Source organism: Pleurodeles waltl, chromosome 2_2, assembly GCF_031143425.1.
Source record: "Pleurodeles waltl isolate 20211129_DDA chromosome 2_2, aPleWal1.hap1.20221129, whole genome shotgun sequence".
In the NCBI taxonomy this organism is placed as follows: domain Eukaryota; kingdom Metazoa; phylum Chordata; class Amphibia; order Caudata; family Salamandridae; genus Pleurodeles; species Pleurodeles waltl.
Window position 1 is genome coordinate 925,505,336 of NC_090439.1, and position 20,865 is coordinate 925,526,200.

The following is a 20,865-nucleotide window of genomic DNA, read 5'->3' on the forward strand; positions in this document are numbered from 1 at the left end:
TTCTGTCATCGAGTTCAGTCCCCACCAATCCAGTCCAGTTTTATTGGGCACTTTACACTCCATAGTGATGACTGTGCCTAGTTTAAAACATTGCGTTATCCATTACATGTGTGCATGTGAAGAGGCAATCACATTAACTGTGGTACTGATGTGGAATGATACATCTAATGTCTGTTTAATATAAAGCATATGTCTTTTTCCAGCAGGTGCTGCAGGCCGAAAAGTAGTTCCAAGAAGTCCTCTTCTGAATCCCTTAGAGTGCAGCCGGAGCGCAGAGTGGAGTTTTGGCTTTGATGGTTTTATCTGCAATTCATCAGTCAGTTTTCATCGTCTGGCTGTCAACAATCCTTCACCGTCATCGCTTACTGGACGGAATGCCATTCTCTCCAACGCTTATGGTAATACAGTTTGAGTATTTTTATGAGATAAACACAATCCATAAAAAACAGTGAAGCTGGTCGGAAATTCCTATGCAGTCAAACTGAGCATTGTCCACACAATCTGACATATGTATTTTACAGCTTTAAAACGATTGCTATGCCTTCATTCAGCCAAAGAGCAGGTCAAAGTACTTTGCACACAGTGCGATTAGTGCAAAGGGCCTGGAATTCAAAGTAACGCATCACCATCTCCCCTAGAGGCCTGCCCTTGGAGAATGCTTCTCAAGGATGCCTCTTAACATTTCAGAATTGGTGGCAGGGGTAGGGACAACTGTTCTTAATCTACATCAGTTTATTAAATCTTCTGCTCTGCAGAGACTAAGTAACTCGGTTTTGCAGGTTGGCATTGTGGACCCCAAGACCAATTTATTTCCTCCCAGCTGCGAGGAGCCACACATGGGAGAAGAGTAAAAACTACTGAAATCAGTACCGGGTTATATATGGGCAATGATAACCTTCAATAAACATGGGCAGTCAAAATCCAACAGTCCAGAGAGTAAATCAGTGATTATCAACACAGATGCAGCAACAGACCTACAGTGCCCTCTTATTGCTGCTGAACATATCAATAAATAGAAAGGGGTTGGCTTTAGACGCCACAAGGTATCTCCCTTCACTTGAGGCATTTTCCTCCTAAGTGCTATCTGTGGGTGCAGTGAGGGATCCAGCAGCGAGCACAGACTGGGGAATGATTTTTAAGGGTGCTGCACCTGGAAATTACTCTGTGGTCAGCTCATGGATAGCGTTCTATGGCACACTTAAGAACATTCAAAATCTTCATTATAGACAGCCCAGGATCCTGCTGATGACTAGACGGATTTCCATAGGCAAAATACTACTAGCACTGCTCACTTTAGTACTACAAATGAGTTGACCAAGCATCATGCAAAGACTATAACTGTATCTTACCCTTTTTACCCCAGAGGACTTACATCTATTTTTGAGAGACAGAAAATAGGTTTCTGCACTGACACCAGACATCCTGAACTATTTTGCAGCCTCATTTACAAGGCCCTAGCAGCACGCTGCACCATGGAGCAAAATTTATTTTTGATGCTTCGGTGGCACAGTGTGCCCGCATATCTTTTTAAGGCCACGCAAAGCCACCTTGCTTGACTTTCATGGCCTTGTAAATATGGCCCCCTTTCACTGATAACTGCATGAAAGGGGCCTTCCATGGGTGTTCCCAGGCAACACCTATGGATCCTGACGGAATCTGATGCATTCCCAGATTTACAAGGCTTGGAATGCGTCAGATCCCTACGCCACTTCAGGATGGCGTTAAAGTGGTGCAACGAGGAGAAATATCATTATTTCTTCCCGTTTTTTCTGCAACACACATACAAAGAGGAAAATGCCATTAATGATTGTTTATGTGCAGTAAAGTGTCCCTGCATGCACATACACAATTATCCCCTTAACACAGGCACCCTTGCACAATGGTGCAAGGGTACCCGTGTTGGTGCTAAGCAGCAGTTTGTGCACCAGCGCAAAGGAAAGTACAGGGGTGCATTGTATTTCTGTAAATAGGATGCATCCCTGCACTTGCAAAATGATGCAGCGCAGCAGGCTGGCTTGCAGCGCCACGCTGCTTCATTGCCTTGTCAATGAGGCCTTTAGTCCCTCGTTGCAACTTCCCTCGGATAGCTGCGTTAATAATCGCACGTGATAAATCTAATACCTCCTGGTTTGCTAGTTGTATTTGTGTTTTATGGCACTTACTTATCTGCTTGTTACATGTGTTACCTTAAAAAATCACGCATCTCATATGGATTTTCATGCTTACCCCACCAAAATGTGCATGTCCCGTTAATTACCATGCATTTTTCCCATGTTAAATTCTGCTAGATTTGAGCCACTGACATTTTCTGGGTGATATAGATTTTATCACACCTGGTAAATTACCGGGTGTAATGAAGAACTCCGAGTTGGAGGGGGGTGGTCAAAATGTTCCAGCTCACTCATAATGAGGGGCTACGCCTGAAATCTACTAGTATTCTTAAAAACTTATAGGTGCCAGTTTTATGATGCTGTCATTTGTTGTGTGTTGTAGGTGTGACCACTGTTCCTTATGCGTCCGGCTGGATGGCTTTGCTCCCAAACGCAAACTCTATCAACTGGTATTTTCATGGTGCAGAGTTCATCACAAACATATCGTACACTGCCACGTTTTATGGATTTAAGGTAACTGACTAAAATATGCCTTTAATTTCCATTCAACACTATTAAACATTTTAGACCGTGACTGAAACTTAATCTTAAACTTGTGTCTATTTCGCATTAAGTGCTGAAAATTCCTCGGTCTGTTTTTTGACTGACATGCCTGTATTTTCTTAGTTTTTGAGTAATATTTTGTGTAGTTCTATGTTTTTTAAATACTTGCATATCCGCATTAGTATTTGCTTAAATTATGCTGCACTCAATAAGGTAAATAAACAAAGCTTTTGTAATTCTAATAGTAGTAAGATGCTTATTTGAGTTCTACATGAGTTTTTTTTGTACTTCCTTTATCAAGGTTTGACATGACTGTATGCTTCGAAATTATGATTAATATTTTAAAAGAAAATCTTCAATTATATTTGAACTTGGTTAACATGATTCCTAATTGCTATCTCTTGAAACCATTAAAAGCTATTACAGAATAGTTAAATCGTGTTTTTGTATAGAGCAGCTAAGTAATTGTCTCTTACGTAATTTATGTTTTAACAATACAATAGTATAGCACTAACATACTAGTGCTACTAGTACTACAATGTACTGCACTGCTGCTGTGAGTATTGCCTTGCTGGCTGAAAAAGGAAGACTGGGCCTGTTTGCCTTGATCCCAGGCTACCCAGATTGACTACTGGGGTGTTGTCTGACCTCCTGCATGATTTTGCGAGGTATAGGAGACTGTGTGCATTTGTGTTTCCTGCCATCTATGTTTGTGGTGATATCAGGGACATCAAAGTAAAAATCAGCCCATAAAACAGGTCCTCAAACTGCTCAAACTGCTAAAAGGCTTTCCCACACTGATCTGTCAGACCAGCCCATCGGACACTGCCTGATGTACCAGTCTGAACATGTCCAGAGGCCTTTATGCAACTGCCTAGCTGACCAACACCAACTGGACCTGTCTGGACCTGCCTGAGCCCTGCTGGTGGCATCTGCTGAAGTGAGTCCTGATCCCTAAGAGGCGCTTACCGAGTCCTGTGCTTGTGGCTGACCTCAGCGTGAATTCCTCTTTGAAAAAAGACAAAAATGATGAAGTTTGGTTTCCTTGCAACCACCGAGTGACCTCTTTGCATCAGGAATCGATCGCTCTCAATGACCGGCCATGTAAAGCTCCAGTGGGACCTGCTCTTTACACTGACAGCAACCATCCATGTTGACTGGGAACACAAGACCTTCTCTTCGTGCCGACAGCAACCGTTTGCAACGATCAACCAACGTGAAGCTACAGTACTGACCAGCTCTTCGCGCTACAGCCACAACCGTTCGCAGTGCTTGATCTGCTTCTCGCACTGAAAGCTTCCTTGTCATTGCCCCCTCAATATGAATGGAACTCTTTGTGCTCGACTTCAGGAGATAGCTCCTCAGCTAGACTAACCTGGTCCCTGTGTCCAACCTGCACTCCATCGTGGTCAGCCAGAACTTGTGACTGCAAAAAGCAGGGAGAGCATAATGGATGGTCATTGCTCTAGCACAAAGATCCTGTAAGGCTTTTCTGACTGTTGTTGCTGGAAATTCACAATGCCAGTCACCGCAGGCTGTTGATGCTGTAGCACAAAGTGCAGATCTCATGTTGCTGGTCATTGCTGGTAGTCACTGTAATGCGAAGAGTCAGGTTCACAGGAGCTTTGTGTTGGCGGTCTACGCGGACTCCAAGATTTTGGCACAAAGAGGCCCGTTTGCGATGACAAAGAGCAAAAGAATTCAGAATGTCTTCCTTTCTTCAAGGGATAGCTCAACTGATCTTACACCAAGGGTCCAAGACCTGAGTCCAATAACTGTTGGGACCCCCTAGTGCACTGGTGACCTTTGGAAGGGCATAGCCATGAAATGTGGTGGCAGTGCTGGATAAGTCAAATGTACACGCAACATGACACCTAACAGCCTCAGTGATAATGAGAGGTGACTGGGAGCTTGGTGACAGTCAGTGGCACTGCCTCCCTAGAGGACGGGAAAGGTATTGTGAGCAGAGCTGTTATCCTGCTCTCTCTATCTTCTTGATTGATTGTCTGCACGGTGCTACCTGGGGAACAGTTGAAGGATTGCTGCAATAAAAGCAGAGGGCAAAGGTGCAGAAATCAAATTGTGGACACTTTAGATAGCGCAGTAAACCAACCTTCCTTCTTCTACTTCTATAGTCACTGTAGCTTGCCCTGCTATGGGATTTCCCGGGATTCATCTGGATGGAGAGTTTTTGACCCTGAACATCAATTCACAAAGAGGACATGTTTAGAAGAAGTAACATCAAAAGCCATTTGACCTTTGCATGACTCACACACACATGCTTACACATACATACACAATCACATATACATACTTGGCTCTCACATAAACACACTCTTACCTGCATGCCTGCACAAAACATACATTTAAAAGCATGTGTTACTTACATAAGCTGCCAGGGAGAGTCCTTTTCCAGCTAATTGTACTCTTTATGTTTTATTACACTAATAGAGACTATTGTTATTCACTATTATTTTCATAAACAAACAACAAAAATACAAGGAGATAGGAACCCCAACCTCAGTCCATAAGGATGAGTTTTTCTTGTGTTCCTGGCATTGATTCTGCCACCTCTGAGGCAAGGGGTTGCAAATGCAATGCCAAGGATCACAGGGGGCAAACCAGGGGTCGCAGCTGTGATCCCTGGCGACCCTTAAATGACGTCCATGTTTCTGACAGTCTTGCCTCTGAGATGTATTTGGTGCGAAAACTGCTTATACCCCTCTCTAGTGGTGGATCACTTGCCACAGCAGATTTTCATCTGGCAGCATCTCTATTGTTGGGATGGGGGCGGTGGGGAGGGGAGGTTAGTCTCAAGCTTCTAATGTCTGCGGTGAAATAAGGAAATTCCCATCTACCCCAGTCGTTTTAATCTAGATGGGATATGTGAAAGCACGTTGCTGGACCTCTTACTATCCAAGAACTATTTCACTTGGATCTCATCTACTTTAAAAAGCTTCGTTTTCAGCCTCAGCATCTTGGAAAGTGCTGATTGGTGAGTGATATTTAGTAAATAGTGCAAGCTTCCCAAAAATGGCCAAAGTACTATTGAACATTTCTTGAAGTACTTCAGAGTATGCTGTTCTGGTTACCTCAACAACAGTATAGGAACCAAACAAGAGGACTCCCTGTTTTGCTATACGTCAGACGGAGAGAAGACAAAATCAAAGGAAAGCCAACAATGCAGCACTCTTAGTCTGAGTAATGAATTTGTTAAGGCACTGCTCAAGGTCCGTACAGGGAAAGCGTTTATGTCAAAGGCAGCACCACAAGTACATTTCTGAAAATAATCACAGCAGTAGAATAATAATGATCACAGAAGCAAACAAAGACAATATACTACTTCAGCATTGGATAATATATCTATATATAGTGATTACATATTCATGTACAATGCAAATATAAAAATAAGAATTAAAAATCCTTCACTATGGGGTGTGACATAGACATCATCTCTTTGCCAGCTGCAAGCCGTGAACCCAAATGCCCTCGAAAGGAGAGAACTACCCACAATGGAAATCAGGGTAAAGGCGTTTCCCCTCCCAGAAAGATTTCTGTCTAACCCCGGTCATCAAGCTTCCCTCCTAAATACCTTAAACAAGCTGGAGAGGAGAATTCTAGAAACTCCCGCCTCCCATCCAGTAAGTTGTTGTTCAAACGCTGGCTGTACCAGGTCTGTGTTGAAAGAGCACGTTTAGAGATTGGCCACATCCAAACGTGCGCTCCCAAGACCGAACTGTTCCCTGTTGTACCATGAACATTCTCTGGTACATCCTTATCTCTCCCTCACTCCTCCATGTTATGTCACTGCCTTAGTGAGAATGAGACGAGAGTAGCGAAAAACATGTTGCATAAGTTGTGCGCGGAAAAATATCTGCACCACCAATATGATGATGTTTAAAGCTAAGCTAAGCACAAAAGGGTGTCAGTGGTCAAGATGAGCTGGGGGTAAAATAGAACTAGCGTTACACTCCCTTATGAAGGAAGAGCTGAAAACCTGCTTGCCTGAGTATTTGTATGGTTTTGAGATACTTCTTACAGACAGTCTGTCATCCCTCAGAGCTGAGCATAGTAAAGTAATTGTGGAGATTAAGGCCCTCATTTGGACCTTGGTGGTCTTTTTGAAAGACCGCTGAGGTACCGCCGGGCCGAAGACCGTCAGTGCAGGCGGTCTCCCTCCCAGCGTATTATGACTGCCGGCAGCCCTCCGTCCTTTTTTGGATGGAGAGCCGCCAGCAGCCATACTGGCGGTTGGCGGTGAAGTGGAGGCTGCTCCACCTCCACCCCCACGTCATCAGAACACCGCCCACCGAATCACATCCGAGGATTCGGCATGGCGGTGTTCTGGTGACGGGGAGCTGGAGGCAGAGCAGCCCCCATCGATCCCTTCCCTCCCGGAGGATCACCGGACAAGGTAAGGTGATCGTCCATTGGGGGAGGGGGTGAGGGGGTGTTGTGTGTTGTGTGCGTGCATGGGAGTGTGTGTGTGAGGGTGTAGAGGGGGTGTGTGAGTACGTGTATGCATTCGGGGGTGTTGTGTGTATGGTAAAAGTGTGCGTATATGTCTGTGTGCATGTGTGCGTGTGTGTGTGTGTGTATGTCTGCGTGTTTGTGTATTAGTTGTGTCTGCGTGCGTGTAGGGGTTGGGGGTGGTGTGTGTGGATGTTTTGGGGCGGTGGGATGGGGAGGGGGTCCTGCCACCTTTGGGGGGAGGTAGGGGGGTCGTGGGTTTGGGGGAGGACTCTGGGGAGGGGGAGACCCCAATCAGTGCCAGGGAACGAATTCCCTGCAACTGATAGTGCCTACCGCCATAGATTTTGTGGCGGTTCCAAACCCCACGAAATCCATGGCGGTATGCGGGGTCCTGATACCGCCGGCCGTCCAGTGACGGCTGACGGGCTGGAGACTGAAGTCTCCAGCCCAGCGGTTGTCACCACCCTGGCGGTCGGAGTGTAGAAGTGGTGGTTTTCCATGGCGGTAACCACCATGGACAATGTTTCCATTTTTTTGTCCGCCGGCCTGTATTATCGCCACTTCTCTTCCGACCGCCAGGGTTGTAATGAGGGCCAAAGTGTGACATGCAGTCTCTGAACCAATGGCTAACAGTTGACTGTGAGTACTGAGGCGAATGACTTACTTTAGTTTAATGTGACCCATTTGGAGTCTCGAGAAAAATTCCTTCTAGTCAAATGTGAAGATCTGCTAAATAAGTCCAGGTGGGATGACATTTGAATTTGCACCCTAAAGGACGAGACTGAGGAAGAGGACAACATGAAGGTGCTCCTTCACTTATAAAGAGGCCAGCCCTATTGACTTTGCCATTGCTTGTTTTAAATGAATCGCACAATTTGTCTGAAATTTTGTAGTAAACTTGCATGACCAGTAGATGGTGCACTGTGCTGTTGCTTTAATACTTCTGATAGAAATGCCGTATTTCCCTGGTAGTCTACGAATGCTTCCTGACCAGTCCCCCAGGGACAGTTCTTGCCCACAAATGAAACATTCTGATTGGTTGTTCGTGTCAGAACGTTCACGTTATTATGCTGATAATGGTTTAAGTCGTATTATTGTTATCTTTTTAATGTGATTTTGACATTGTGGCTAAGCGTTATATGTGTAACATATTTGTAACAGTGCAGTCTTTATTGATCAATTTATGCTAAATGGTGTGCATTCTGGTATCGTATCGCAAGTATTTTGACCTACGTCTCCATTAGATTCTGGTCTGTCTTCATATTTGCAATAGTGTGTATTATCAAGCAAACCCATAATAAATTCGAGATTCGGCAGTTGTATTCAATTAAAAGTAAAGTAATTTGCTGTTCATAAAGTATTGCCTCGGATGTGTCTTTCAGCCGGAGGACTACGTCATTATATCTCACAACTTCACCCAACGGCCAGACGGGTTTCACATCATTGACTGGAGGAACGGATCTCAGCAGCTGCTCAATTACAGCTCAAATATCAACGGAGACTGGAACTTTGACAACAACACGAAAACATTGGCCTATTTAGGTACCTTGAGCCGGTTTGTTAACTAATTCCCCTTTTTAAAATCCCGCCTGCTACTGCAGCTCAAAACTATCCCTAATGCCTGTGGCAACCTGTGTAGGTGGTCAATATTATGTTACATTTCGAAGCTGTAAACACTTTAGTTGTCTATTAAGGGTAGATTACATCATACATTGTATTGTGGAGAAATATTTGTTGCCCGTTTTAGGCCCATTTTGTTTGCTTGATGTAATGCACGAGTTTCTGATGGATTACATTCATTCTACACAAATAGTGTGGGAGGTCTATTAATGCTAGCTGTATAAAAATGAAAGAGACGTTTCATTGGGAAATCTAGACACTGCGCGATCTTCATTCAGCTTATGACGGTGCATTGTGCTCCAGGAGAAAGGCTGCGCAGATGTTCTGAGTTCATTGACCAACTTGCTTGCAGTTGCAAGAGCAACTTCCTTTGCAATGCAGCTTCCTTTTTCGAATGCTGAAAACTTCACATTTTGCTTTTCGAGAAACATTTGTCATTGCAATTGGCAATACGGACAGTATGCTGCCAGGACAACACGTCATCAAATTGACGATGCCCCTCCTTGCAAATCACTAGCCAATGCGCAGACGCTTTTCACCTTGCTCCTTCAAGCATAAAGAACTAGATGGTTGCTGACTGATGAAAGCAGGTGTTAACTATTTGCAACATGAAATCGGTCTTTATCAAGAGGCTTCCACTGTGCATTTGCAAGTTTTGAGCACTGAGTGCAGCGGAACAGTGCCTAATTTGTAAATAAATACGTGCCAGTCCCCAAAGCCCTCTGGGGCTGCTGCAATTAAATGTGCGCACACTGAATACTGAGGCAGCGTAATCCTGGCGCCATCTCGGGCCTCTTTAATCCATTTAAAGCCACTCCCTGCCACCTCAGATCACTCTTGCAGCTTTCTTCTGTCTCCCATTGTGACACTTTTTCGTTTTTCTCTTCCCCCGTCATTCCCACATGTGTCCTATGCTCGCAGTAAATGCTTGAGGCCGAAAAATAAGTGCCGGCCTTAAAAAATAAGTGCTGGTGCTCCGCACCAGACACAACAAGCACAAATTAAGCACCGGAGCAGACACTTTCCCACTGTCACAGTCACAATACTCACAGTGACCCCTCCGCCTGACCAATAGCACTGCTGGCAGATTGTAAATCAAACGCTGAGAGTGAGATCAATGGCTTCTTGCAAACCTTGGACTCCTTGCCCTAGACTGACACTTTTTGCACGGTTTGCGTCATTAAATTGATTTAAACCCAGTGCAAAGTGTTGCGACGGGGCTTGGAAAGTTGACTAAAGTAACACAGACTAGCTACCTTGACCTACTATCCATTAAAGGGAGGAACCATGATACTAGGGATTTTCTATGTAACTACCATGGATTTTGATGCAAAAAATTACACCCTTCGAGACAGGTATAACATTGAAGCATCTTATATATGACCACATTCTTCCAACTTTGCCTTTCTGCTGCACTGTGCAGCACGCATACAAAAGCGAGAAAAGTATTAAGACATAGCTTTTGTACTGGAATGGTCCCCGTGTAGTACGAAACCTATGCTTAACAGAAGACACGCACTCTTGTCCCATGGTGCAAGGGCATGTTCGTTGATGCACAGCATCCCATGGCGAGAGGAACATTTCAGAAGCTATGGCACTTTTCTGCTGCCTCACTGTCACGCAACACAGCACAGCAACTCTGGCTTAGTGAAAATGCTGTGAATCTGCCCCCTCGTTTGTTGCAACACTCGAAGAGGCAGGCGCACTGCTGATTCTTGCCTCATGAATAATAATGAGGCATGCCGTGTCCACCTCATTGGTCTTAACCTCATAGTTCTTTGGATAACCAGTAGTGTTACCTTCAGAAGAGACTTTTTGATTGAAACACAGTGAACCACAGGCATATCTGGGCTGACCACCTGAAAAGGGCAATTGTGTAAACTGAGAAAGTGTGTCTGCATATGTGGATATATGAAGATATTAAACAATTAAAATAAACATGTATGCTCATGGATTGTGTCTTTGCCGTGACAGATAGACGGATTTAATAATTTGTGTGGCCAGACGCAGAGTCTGTTTTGCTGAATGCGTGGCATTCAACAGCTTCGGTGATGGGGTCCAGGGTGCAGGCCAGCCAGGACAAACGGTGCTGGGGTACGTGCCCCATTCCCCTCCACCCAGAACAAGAGATGCCAGTGCTAGTCATTACTGTGATCTCTGGGCATGAAAGTGGCATTCTTGCTGTTTTGTACCAGCGACCGATTAGCACAAAGCAGTGATACGACTATTGATGTGTAAGGCCCTTTGACTGGGCAGTGAAGAGGGACTATGTATTGTGTATATTTTTGATCAGAAATGTACATACGCAGCAGGTCACAGTGATGGCCCTTACTCATTTATTTACTCGAGGTACCCGCTAGACTTTCAATAGATGAAGTTCTTATTTCTATTCCTGCCAACACTGTTATTAAAGTTATGCAACTAAGAGATGTCATTGTGCTAAAGTTTAATACGTTTGAATTCCAGTGGCTGGACAAAAAAACCTACGAGCGCGAAGGGCTATTGCTGGGACACTGGATCCCACCATGACCAACATCAATGTTAACCTGATAGTGTACCGATGCTACTACAAGGACTGCATCCCCCCGCCGACGCAACCACCGTATCAACCTAATGGGTAGGTACTTCAGCAATATAAGACAAAAAAAAGTATATAATTGGCTGACACTGACAACATGGAATGCCAACAAGATTAAAAGTTATTGTTTCATTTGTAAGCGGGTTCGAATAGTTTTTTGATGGAACAGAATGCTTTGTAGGAGCACATGGCTGATGACAACGAAGAATAGAATCCATGTAAGGTGGCGAATGCGGTCTCTGCTCTCTAACAAAAGACCTGAGCATTCGCCACCTTACATGGATTCTATTCTCTTCTTCTTCTTGACCAAGAAGCTGCAGTTCTTTTCAGATACTACAAAAGAAAAGCTACCTTGGACTGTCTATCGAAGAACGTCATTGCTTAAAACATGAAAAAGGGAAAATGCTAATGGACGAAAACACAAACTTTTAAGCATCCCAAGAGAAAGGCTTTGGTGGGCAAAAGGTACAGCCATGTGACTAACAGGCTGTTGGGCTGGGGCTGTATGTTAAGTCATTCACAGTGAAACAGTTGGAGAGCAAATGAGAGTGGACATTTGGAACACGTGAGGACAAGGGTCACGTGCAAGGGTAAAATCCTACTGGTCACGTGGGAAAGGCGCAAGCTGCAGTTGCAGGTCAACCTACCATTGTCAGCCTATCAGTGGTCCACTGTTATTCTGTCAATTCAAGGCAGAGAGGCTGGTTATCATTCTGTCGGAAAATGAACGTTAGCCAAATTTGCCCAGGTAGCCCCTTTTGGATTCATAAGACTTAGGAAAAACCATACTTTTGGGTTTGCCTTTTGTTAGAGGGCAAAATGCACTAGCCTATACGGTGCAGTCGTTAGTCCTGCAAGAGCATCATGGAGACATCATTCCCTCCATCACTTGGGGCCACCACCAAGAAGAATCTTGGGACAACTGACAAAAGTGAGCTGGGAAAAGGAGAATGGGAGAAGCAGCGAGAGGACTTGCCTGTTTTGCTGCATGGTCCGCAACTGCCTGCTCACGTCCTGTGTGCTGAACATGATGTACTTGGAGTGAAATCACAACTGTGGAAAAAGCAACAGATCATACAGAAGTCATTACTTCACTAAGAATTGTTCTACTTTTACAGAATCAATATAAAGGCTTGTATTGCCATCTCTGTAAAGTACAGTGTGCCGCACTAGTTCTCTACAATTGTGCTATGGAAATAATACATGCAAGGTGTGTTAAAGTCACTGCTGAAATAAAATGAGCACAATGTAAATACTGAAACATTCCTTATTCTAGTATGTTCACATGGTGGAAAGTTCTGGAATTCTATCTTTCTTTGTGCACTACGTCATACATTGAGACAAAAACAGAGAGTGCTCCGTTCTGAAATGCTGCTTGGTAGAAACCCATAACCTTGGTCGTGCTAGATTCTTGAGAAAGTGTAATCAGGATTAAATTCTATATATACTAAGAATGCAAAGAAGGGATGTTGGAAATGGCCCTTCTGCAGGGTTATCCCCAGAATTTTTGCCTTCCTCCTTCTCTTTTTTGCTGGTTTTTAGACTCTGCGCACTTTACCACTGCTAACCAGTTCTAAAGTGCATATGCTCTCTCCCTTTAAACATGGTAACATTGGATCATACCCAATTGGACTATTTAATTTACCTATAAGTCCCTAGTAATGTGCACTGTATGTGCCCAGGGCCTGTAGATTAAATGCTACTAGTGGGCCTGCAGCACTGGTTGTGCCACCGACTTAAGTAGCCCCTTAACCTTGTCTCAGGCCTGCCATTGCAAGGCCTGTGTGCAGTTTCACTGCCACTTCGACTTGGCATTTAAAAGTACTCACCAAGCCTAAAACTCCCCTTTTTCTACATAAAGGTCACCCCTAATGTGTGCCCTAGGTAACCCCTAGAGCAGGGTGCTGTGTGGGTAAAAGGCAGGACATGTACCTGTGTAGTCTATATGTCCTGGTAGTATAAAACTCCTAAATTCGTTTTTACACTACTGTGAGGCCTGCTCCCTTCATAGGCTAACACTGGGGCTGCGCTCATACATTGTTGAAGTGGCAGCTGCTGATCTGAAAGAAGCAGGAAGGTCATATTTAGTATGGCCAGAATGGTAATACAAAATCCTGCTGACTGGTGAAGTCGGATTTAATATTACTGTTCTAGTAATGCCACTTTTAGAAAGTGAGCATTTCTTTGGACTTAAATCTTTCTGTGTCTTACAATCCACGTCTGGCTGGGCTTAGTTGACAGCTTCATGTACATTCACTCAGACACACCCCAATCACAGGGTACTCAGCCTCACTTGCATACATCTGCATTTTGAATGGGTCTTCCTGGGCTGGGAGGGTGGAGGGCCTGCTCTCACACAAAGGACTGCCACACCCCCTACTGGGATGCTGGCAGACAGGATTGAACTAAAAGGGGACCTGGTGCACTCCTAAGCAACTCTTTGAAGTCTCCCCCACTTCAAAGGCACATTTGGGTATAAAACAGGGCCTCTGCCCTACCACCTCAGAAACTTGCTGGAGAAGAAACCTGAAGCAGAAACTACATCCTGCCAAGAAGAACTGCCTGGCTGCTCAAAGGACTCACCTGTCTGCTTTCTACAAAGGACTGCTGCCTTCCTGAACTCTTGTCTGGCTGTAAAAGTGCTCTCCAAGGGCTTGAATAGAGCTTGCCTCCTGTTCCCTGAAGTCTCAGGACCAAAAAGACTTCTCTTTTTCATTTGGACTCTTCGTGCGCCGAAGATTTTGACGCACAGCTTGCTCCGCGGCGAGAAAATCGCTGCACGCTGACGCTGCTCAATGCAACGCCTATGGAGAGGCCGGAACTTTGACGCACGGCCCCGCATGGACAACGCCACCCGACTTCCAGAGGGGAAATCGACACGACGCCTGCTGAAGAAAATTCCACGCACAGCCTCGCGGAACGATGCGCAGCCGGAAAACAAGCTGAAGAATCCACGCACAGACCCTGGGACATCTGGTAATCCTGCAAACCACAGATAGAGACTGTCCGTGCGCCGGAAAACGACGCACAACTTCCCCGCATGAAAAATAACGACGCAAGTCCGTGTGTGCAGGGGAGAAAACGACGGACACACCATTTTTCCACGTATCTCTTCTTCTGCGGCCCTTTGCGGACATTTTCCACTTTAAACCAGGTACTTTGTGCTTGAAAGAGACTTTGTTTGCTTTTTAAAGACTTAAGACACTTTATATCACTTTTCAGTGATATCTCTACAATTTCATATTGCATCTTTATTTGTTTTGACCTGCAAATATCCAGATAAATATTATATATTTTTCTAAACACTGTGTGGTGTATTTTTGTGGTGCTATATTGTGTTATTGTACAATTTATTGCAGAAATACTTTACACATTGCCTTCTAAGTTAATCCTGACTGCTCGTGCCAAGCTACCAGAGGGTGGGCACAGGATAATTTGGATTGTGGGTGACTTACCCTGACTAGAGTGAGGGTTCTTGCTTGGACAGAGGGTAACCTGACTGCCAACCAAAAACCCAATTTCTAACAAGGGACTATTGTGCCAAGACAACTAGACTACGGCAAGGTCCAGGTGAATTTTGTGCCACAACACCATGCTCGTAGCACGGTAAAATTAGGAAAAAATTTGCAGGTGGCATACCAAACACAGTCTTCATGTGCAAAACTGCAAAGTGTACACAAGGCACGCAGACTGAATCCCTGACTGGCTAACACCACAATCATAATTGGATCTTGATCTTGCAGCATATTCTGGAGTAATAACTGTGAGGCAGGTGCTGGAACTAAAACTCTTGAGGTGATGGGTTCTAAAGCTGTGACAGTGGAGAGCATGATAGAGCACTCCAGGAGCAAGGACAGAGCTCTGGGATCAGCTTGACTGTTGTCTGAAGAGCTGGAGCTTGAAAATATGCTGCTGCCTAAGATTCAGAGGTGTCCAAGACAAACAGTATGGTTTTTACTGACTCACACCCTGGATTTAGACCACACACAAGAGCTGAAGCCAGAGAAACCCTCAGAGGCTATCAGAGAGCTCCTACCTGCACCACAACCGAGGTCCACATGGACAAGCTAATGACAGCTACTGATCTGTGCACTGGAATTAAAGCGCCTCAATTTAAAAAAAATGGTCTTTGGTTCTCCATATCTGAATTTAAATGTTTCGGTGTATTTTTATTGTGCTGTTTTGTATTTTAGAATTATTAATGCTTGAAATTAATACATATTTCTCTGAGGAATATCCTGCTTCTTGTGCCATAGCTTACAGGGCTTGAACAGTGATTCACCTACACTTGCATTGGGATCTGCTCAGGGTATGTTGATAAGGGTTTCCTCTTCTCGAAATAATAATCCACTTTCTGATGCTATGTATTATTAAGAGGATGTTAGTGTACTTTGAATAGTAAGTGTATTGAGTGCACTTTATTCCATTATGACTTTGTATTTTAGGCACACATCCTCTGGGCCTTATTGAAAGTTTGTGTCATGGAATATTCATTCAAAAGGTGATGGACATCCACTGCCACAGGCTATAATGCACATCTTGGATGGCGGAGAGGTTATCCTACACGTTTGTAACATAGCACAAGATCTGCCAAATTCTAAATCAGGCCTACAGTATGTATTTAGGAGAAAATGTAATATTGGGTCTTGATATTTAGCAAGCAGGCTAATTGATGAATCAAAATTTTAAAATGTTCTGCAAAACCCTAAAGATTTAGAAAGAAGTTAAGAAATAGTCTGTGACAAGGAGAGGACAGTTACTGTATTCTGCTTCATACTAAGCATGGAGTTTGTGTGGACATTCAAAAATACATAATGTAACTTGTACATAGCTATATATGTGTAATTGTTCTATAATGCCTCTTTACATACTACAACATAGAAAGTTAATTGCTTTTGCACACTTGGTAATGCTACTGCCCATCTTAACAGCATTCACATTATCAATATCTGAACAATCACGATTACTTTAGCCCTGCAAGAATTCAAACCTTGGTAATGGTAATGCAGGTCCTAGGCAGATGTTTGCAGCAAGGCCACAACCCACTGAACTACAAACAAACCTCAAATCTTGTAACCCACAGGTTACACAAAGATCTCTGCAACAATGGTGTGAACCCGCTCAACTTTCTTACTTAGATTTCAACCTACACATTGCTATGCAAAAGATTCATTAACAATTGTACTAATCTACAAGTTTGTGGATGCATTACAAATGAAACAGTTTATAGATGTGTTTTTGTGCATATGTATGTAAGTACCTTGTGTGTGCTAAAGATTGGTATAAAGGGACACACTGTTTCTCTTGTAAAGGGCGTAAAGGCCTGATGGTTTACTACCTAATTTTGTGTGGCATATATTGTGCTAAAATATTGCAGCATGATTTACAAAGACCAAAATATTGTGTCAGTGCATTTAGGAGTGTACGATTACTTTACTTAACTCCAGTTATAATTACATTGAAAATGTATATTCACTTTGAAGGTATGTAGATGTTTAAATTTACTTACATACGTTGTTACCTTCTCCAATTTTGGTCCTTGATTTTCAGGCTATGATATTTTGATACTTCAATAGTTCTCCCTTGATATTCTGATACTCTGATACACAACCATCCAGATTTTACATTAAACAAAATTGGCAACCTAACAGTTGCAGATTAGTGGCAAGCGTTTGACTCTAAAATCTGGGAATGGGTCTCTGGTGACAGGTGTAAGGATGAACATTTATAGAGTGCACTGGTATAAAAAAATGTTTTTTGATGCTTATAGGGTGTGTCTAAAGGCTCTGATGGCAAGGGACAAACAGTTTACTGGGGCTCAAAGTGAGGTTCTGAAGACTTTCAGAGGAATTATGCTTATAGTGGAGGATCAGCACAGATGACGTGAGTGACAGCTGAGGTGCTCTAAAGGGCTGGGTGATGGAATATTAAGAATAGTGTAGGAGATGTTAAGAGATTGGGGTTGAGAGTCTCTGAAATCAGCTGATGGTCTGTGAGAGATAGATTAAATGTGAGGGTCATCTTGGGGCTTACGAAAATTAAGTATTTATCTCACTGGCTGACTAAGCGGGTCATTATGAACACGGCCGTGTTTACGGCTGTGTTCATGCTGGTGGTCATTTCACTGACTGCCAGCCCCCCTTGGACCCCGCCGGCTGCATAATGAACATTCTGCTGGGCCGGCGGGCAGAAACATTGTTTCTGCCTGCCGGCCCAGCAGAATGCATGGCCGGGACATTGCCGGCAGAACTACATGGAGCCGCTGTCAATGCCGCTGTGCGGTGGGTGCAGCAGCACCCGCCGTGCAGATCACTGCGACCAGCACGATGGGCCACTGCTCAGAGGCTCATGCACTGCCCATGCCAAGTGCATGGGCAGTGCAGGGGCCCCCAGGGGGGCCCCAAAGCACCCCTTCTGCCAGCCTTTCTCTGGCGGGGGAACCTGCCAGGGAAAGGCTGGGGGAATCAGGGTACATTATCCGGAGGGCATCGCTGCTTGCAGCGCTGCCTAATCGGATAATGTTATCCGCCATCGTCAGGCTGCCTGTCGGCGGTAGCCTGGCAGTGGCGGAAGGCCGCCACAGGCGGCCCTCTCTTTGTTGTTTATATGGCAGTACAGACAGCCATGCCAGTGGTGGTCTTTTCTGCCGTCGCCGACTTGGCAGTCTGAACCACCATATACATAATGAGGGCCTAAATGTCTCTTGGGTCTTCTGAGGACCATTGAAGTGTGAAATATGATTGGCTGGTGGAAGGTTAAGGATGGTTTTGAAAGACCTCAGCTCACTTGGCAGGGTTTGTTAGTCAGAATTAAGGGTCTATTGCAAGTAACCGAGGGACTGTAGTAGATCTGATGGTTTCTGATGATCTTTTATTGATCCAAGATGACTGTCTGAAAGCATGTACAGGGTGTATTGGGATTGACCAATGGTCTCAAGGGTGACTAGGGACTTGTTTATAATTGACTTGGGGGCAGCTTTGGTCATGTAGCATTGATTGAGGGGGGTCTTCAAGGTCGCTGACAGTTTGTGACCCCCATTTGAGGTTAAGAAAGGCTTGGCTGTGGTAATGTAGGAGTCAACAGACCATCTTTAATGTATGTTTAGTGAACCTCTTTAGAGCCGGCTATGAGTGACTGAGTGCAGGCTGGAGGATTCTCAACTGCTTGTAGGGTGACCCCTGCAGCAGTCCTCTACTCCAACACGTAAAGAAGGTCTGTTCTCCCACCCCACACTTTTTCCTGTGTGTACTGTTCAGGGTAGAAAGACACCCGACATAGTCTTCTGCTCTGTCTTCCCACTGTCCTTTCTTCTATTAATGCTATATGTTAGACCTGACATGCTTGGCATGGTCTTCCCCAGATATTTTGCCTTCACCTCTCCAGTTTTATGTGATTAGTTTTTGTTGCCATTAGGACTGTGTGTACTTTTCCACTGCTAACCAGTGCTAAAGTGCTTGTGCTCTCTCCTTCTAGCATGCTAAATTTGGACCACTTGTAAGTCCCTAGCAAATGGTAATAACAGTACCTAGGGCCTCTAAATTAAATGCTTCTAGTGGGCTTGCAGCACTGATTGTGCCACGCAGTAAAGTACCCTTTTTAAGCACATCTCATGCCTGCCTTTGCAGACTGTAGTGCAGTTTTCAACTCCTATTTTGAACTTTCACAATAAACCTTTTGCCAGGCCAAAGCTTTGCGTTTTAACATATATAAATCACCTCTATGGTAGGCCCTAAAGGTTAATAGGGCAGAGTGCTTTGTATTTAATGTATAGGATGCGTAAGTTTTACATGTCCTAGCAGTGAAAAACTCGTACTGTCGTTTTTCACTGTTGCAAGGCCTATCTCTCCCATTGACTAACAATGGGTTACCTTATTACATATCATAAGTGATAACTTTGGATTGGGAGAAGGTAGCAGTATGTTGTTTCCTCTAAAATAAATTCTAATTTGAAGCTCTCTTTAATAGTTAAGTTGGATTTCACCTTACAATTCTGAAAATGCCCCTTTTAGAAGATTGGAATTCTTTGTCCTAATCATGTATGTTTTCTGCTGGTATCCTATGTTCCCATCACACACAAACGCTGGCAGCACTTATAAATATTGGACCTCCACAGCCACCATTCAGAACACTCCTGGACCTGTGGACCTTACAGAAGGAAGACTGCCCTGCTGCCAGAGGACTGCCCCAATGCTTAGGATTGCGTTGAAGGAGTACTGAACCCACTACCCTTCATCCCAGGCTAACCTGAGTGACTCCAAGAGAGGTTTGGCTGACCTCTTGTGCGAGCTAGAGGGACACAACAAATGCCAGAGGCCTCCCTGCAACAGCCCCAGCTAACTTGCTAACTTGCTACACTGGACCAACCTAGATCTACATTGATTCTGCCTGAGCTCGGTTGGCCTCTACTGGAATGAGTCGCTGATTCCCAAAGGGTGCCTCCAAAGGTCCTGGACCCTTGGATGGCATCAAAGTGTACTCTGTGGTGCAACTGAAGTTTCATCTCAACCAACGGAGTGCAATACAAAGCAACATAGGCCCTCACATTTCAGCCCCTTGCAGCTCCAGATCAGTGGCTTCATTGGAATTGATAGAGCATGACACAACCTGATGCAGGATTTCGCATCACAGCACCACACAGCTTCTGATCAGTGCTTCACCTGAACTGCAGCACAAGGCAACCTGAAGCAGGACCTCGCATTGAAGAGCCTCACAGCTCCTGCTCAGTGGCTTCATCAGAAATGATGCAGCATGGCACAGTCTAGTGCTGGGCCTCGCTTTACAACACCTCAAAAGCTCCTGGCTGGCAGTTTCACCAGAACCGATGAACCACACCTTAGGCTGATGCAGGACTGTGCATCTCAACCCCAAAGATACAAAGGGACAACTCCCAGCTAGTGCAACTCGGTCCTGTTTGCGGGGACGCACTCCATAGCAGTCTGCCTGAACTTGTGACTTTGTCCTGGTCCAGTGTGACCAGATAACTGCTGTTGGCGCTTTGTGTCTCTAGCCACTGTCTTAATGTAAAACTTTAAATGTGCATTTCTCTGATTCTAGTCATTGAAATATTTTAATCTGGTTTCATTTTATTCAATAAAATATATTGGGCCTAATTCACAAAGGTAAACTTAGACTTAAGTCTAAATTTACAACTTTTTGGTATTCACAAAAACACTTACGCAATCTCTGCACTCAGGGTGGAATCTTTGCACTCATGGTAGAGCTCACCACAATGAAATACTAGGGCAGACAGAGGTGCCTGCCTCAGCACATAGGCTCAAATTCAGAAGCCACATCATATACTACATGTATTAGTACTACAAACAGTACTGCAAAATACAAACACAAAAAATTCATTGCATTGTCAATCCTCTGCTTGCCCCATATGTATGTAATTTAATGTAAGAAACAGCATAGTGTGGCAACATATGACTATATTCTGTAATGGCCAATGAGTGAGGGGCACACGTAACTGTGGATCAAATGTGAGGGGTCTAGGTTTGAGCAGGTAGCTATATTAAGAGTATCTTGGAAGGATTTGTG

At 44.4% G+C, this 20,865-nt stretch overlaps 1 protein-coding gene across 2 annotated transcripts in view; it reads left to right on the forward strand.

The window, feature by feature from the left end:
- Positions 1-20,865, forward strand: part of LOC138282757 (fibrocystin-L-like) — a 735,329-nt gene that overhangs the window by 501,158 nt on the left and 213,306 nt on the right. Inside the window, exons 52-55 of one of the 2 annotated variants that reach the window (XM_069220628.1) lie at positions 204-398; positions 2,494-2,624; positions 8,510-8,669; positions 11,214-11,364. In XM_069220628.1, the coding sequence (XP_069076729.1) occupies positions 204-398; positions 2,494-2,624; positions 8,510-8,669; positions 11,214-11,364 (637 nt within the window). The remainder of the gene's footprint in view (positions 1-203; positions 399-2,493; positions 2,625-8,509; positions 8,670-11,213; positions 11,365-20,865) is intronic. The other variant, XM_069220629.1, reaches the window with a different exon arrangement.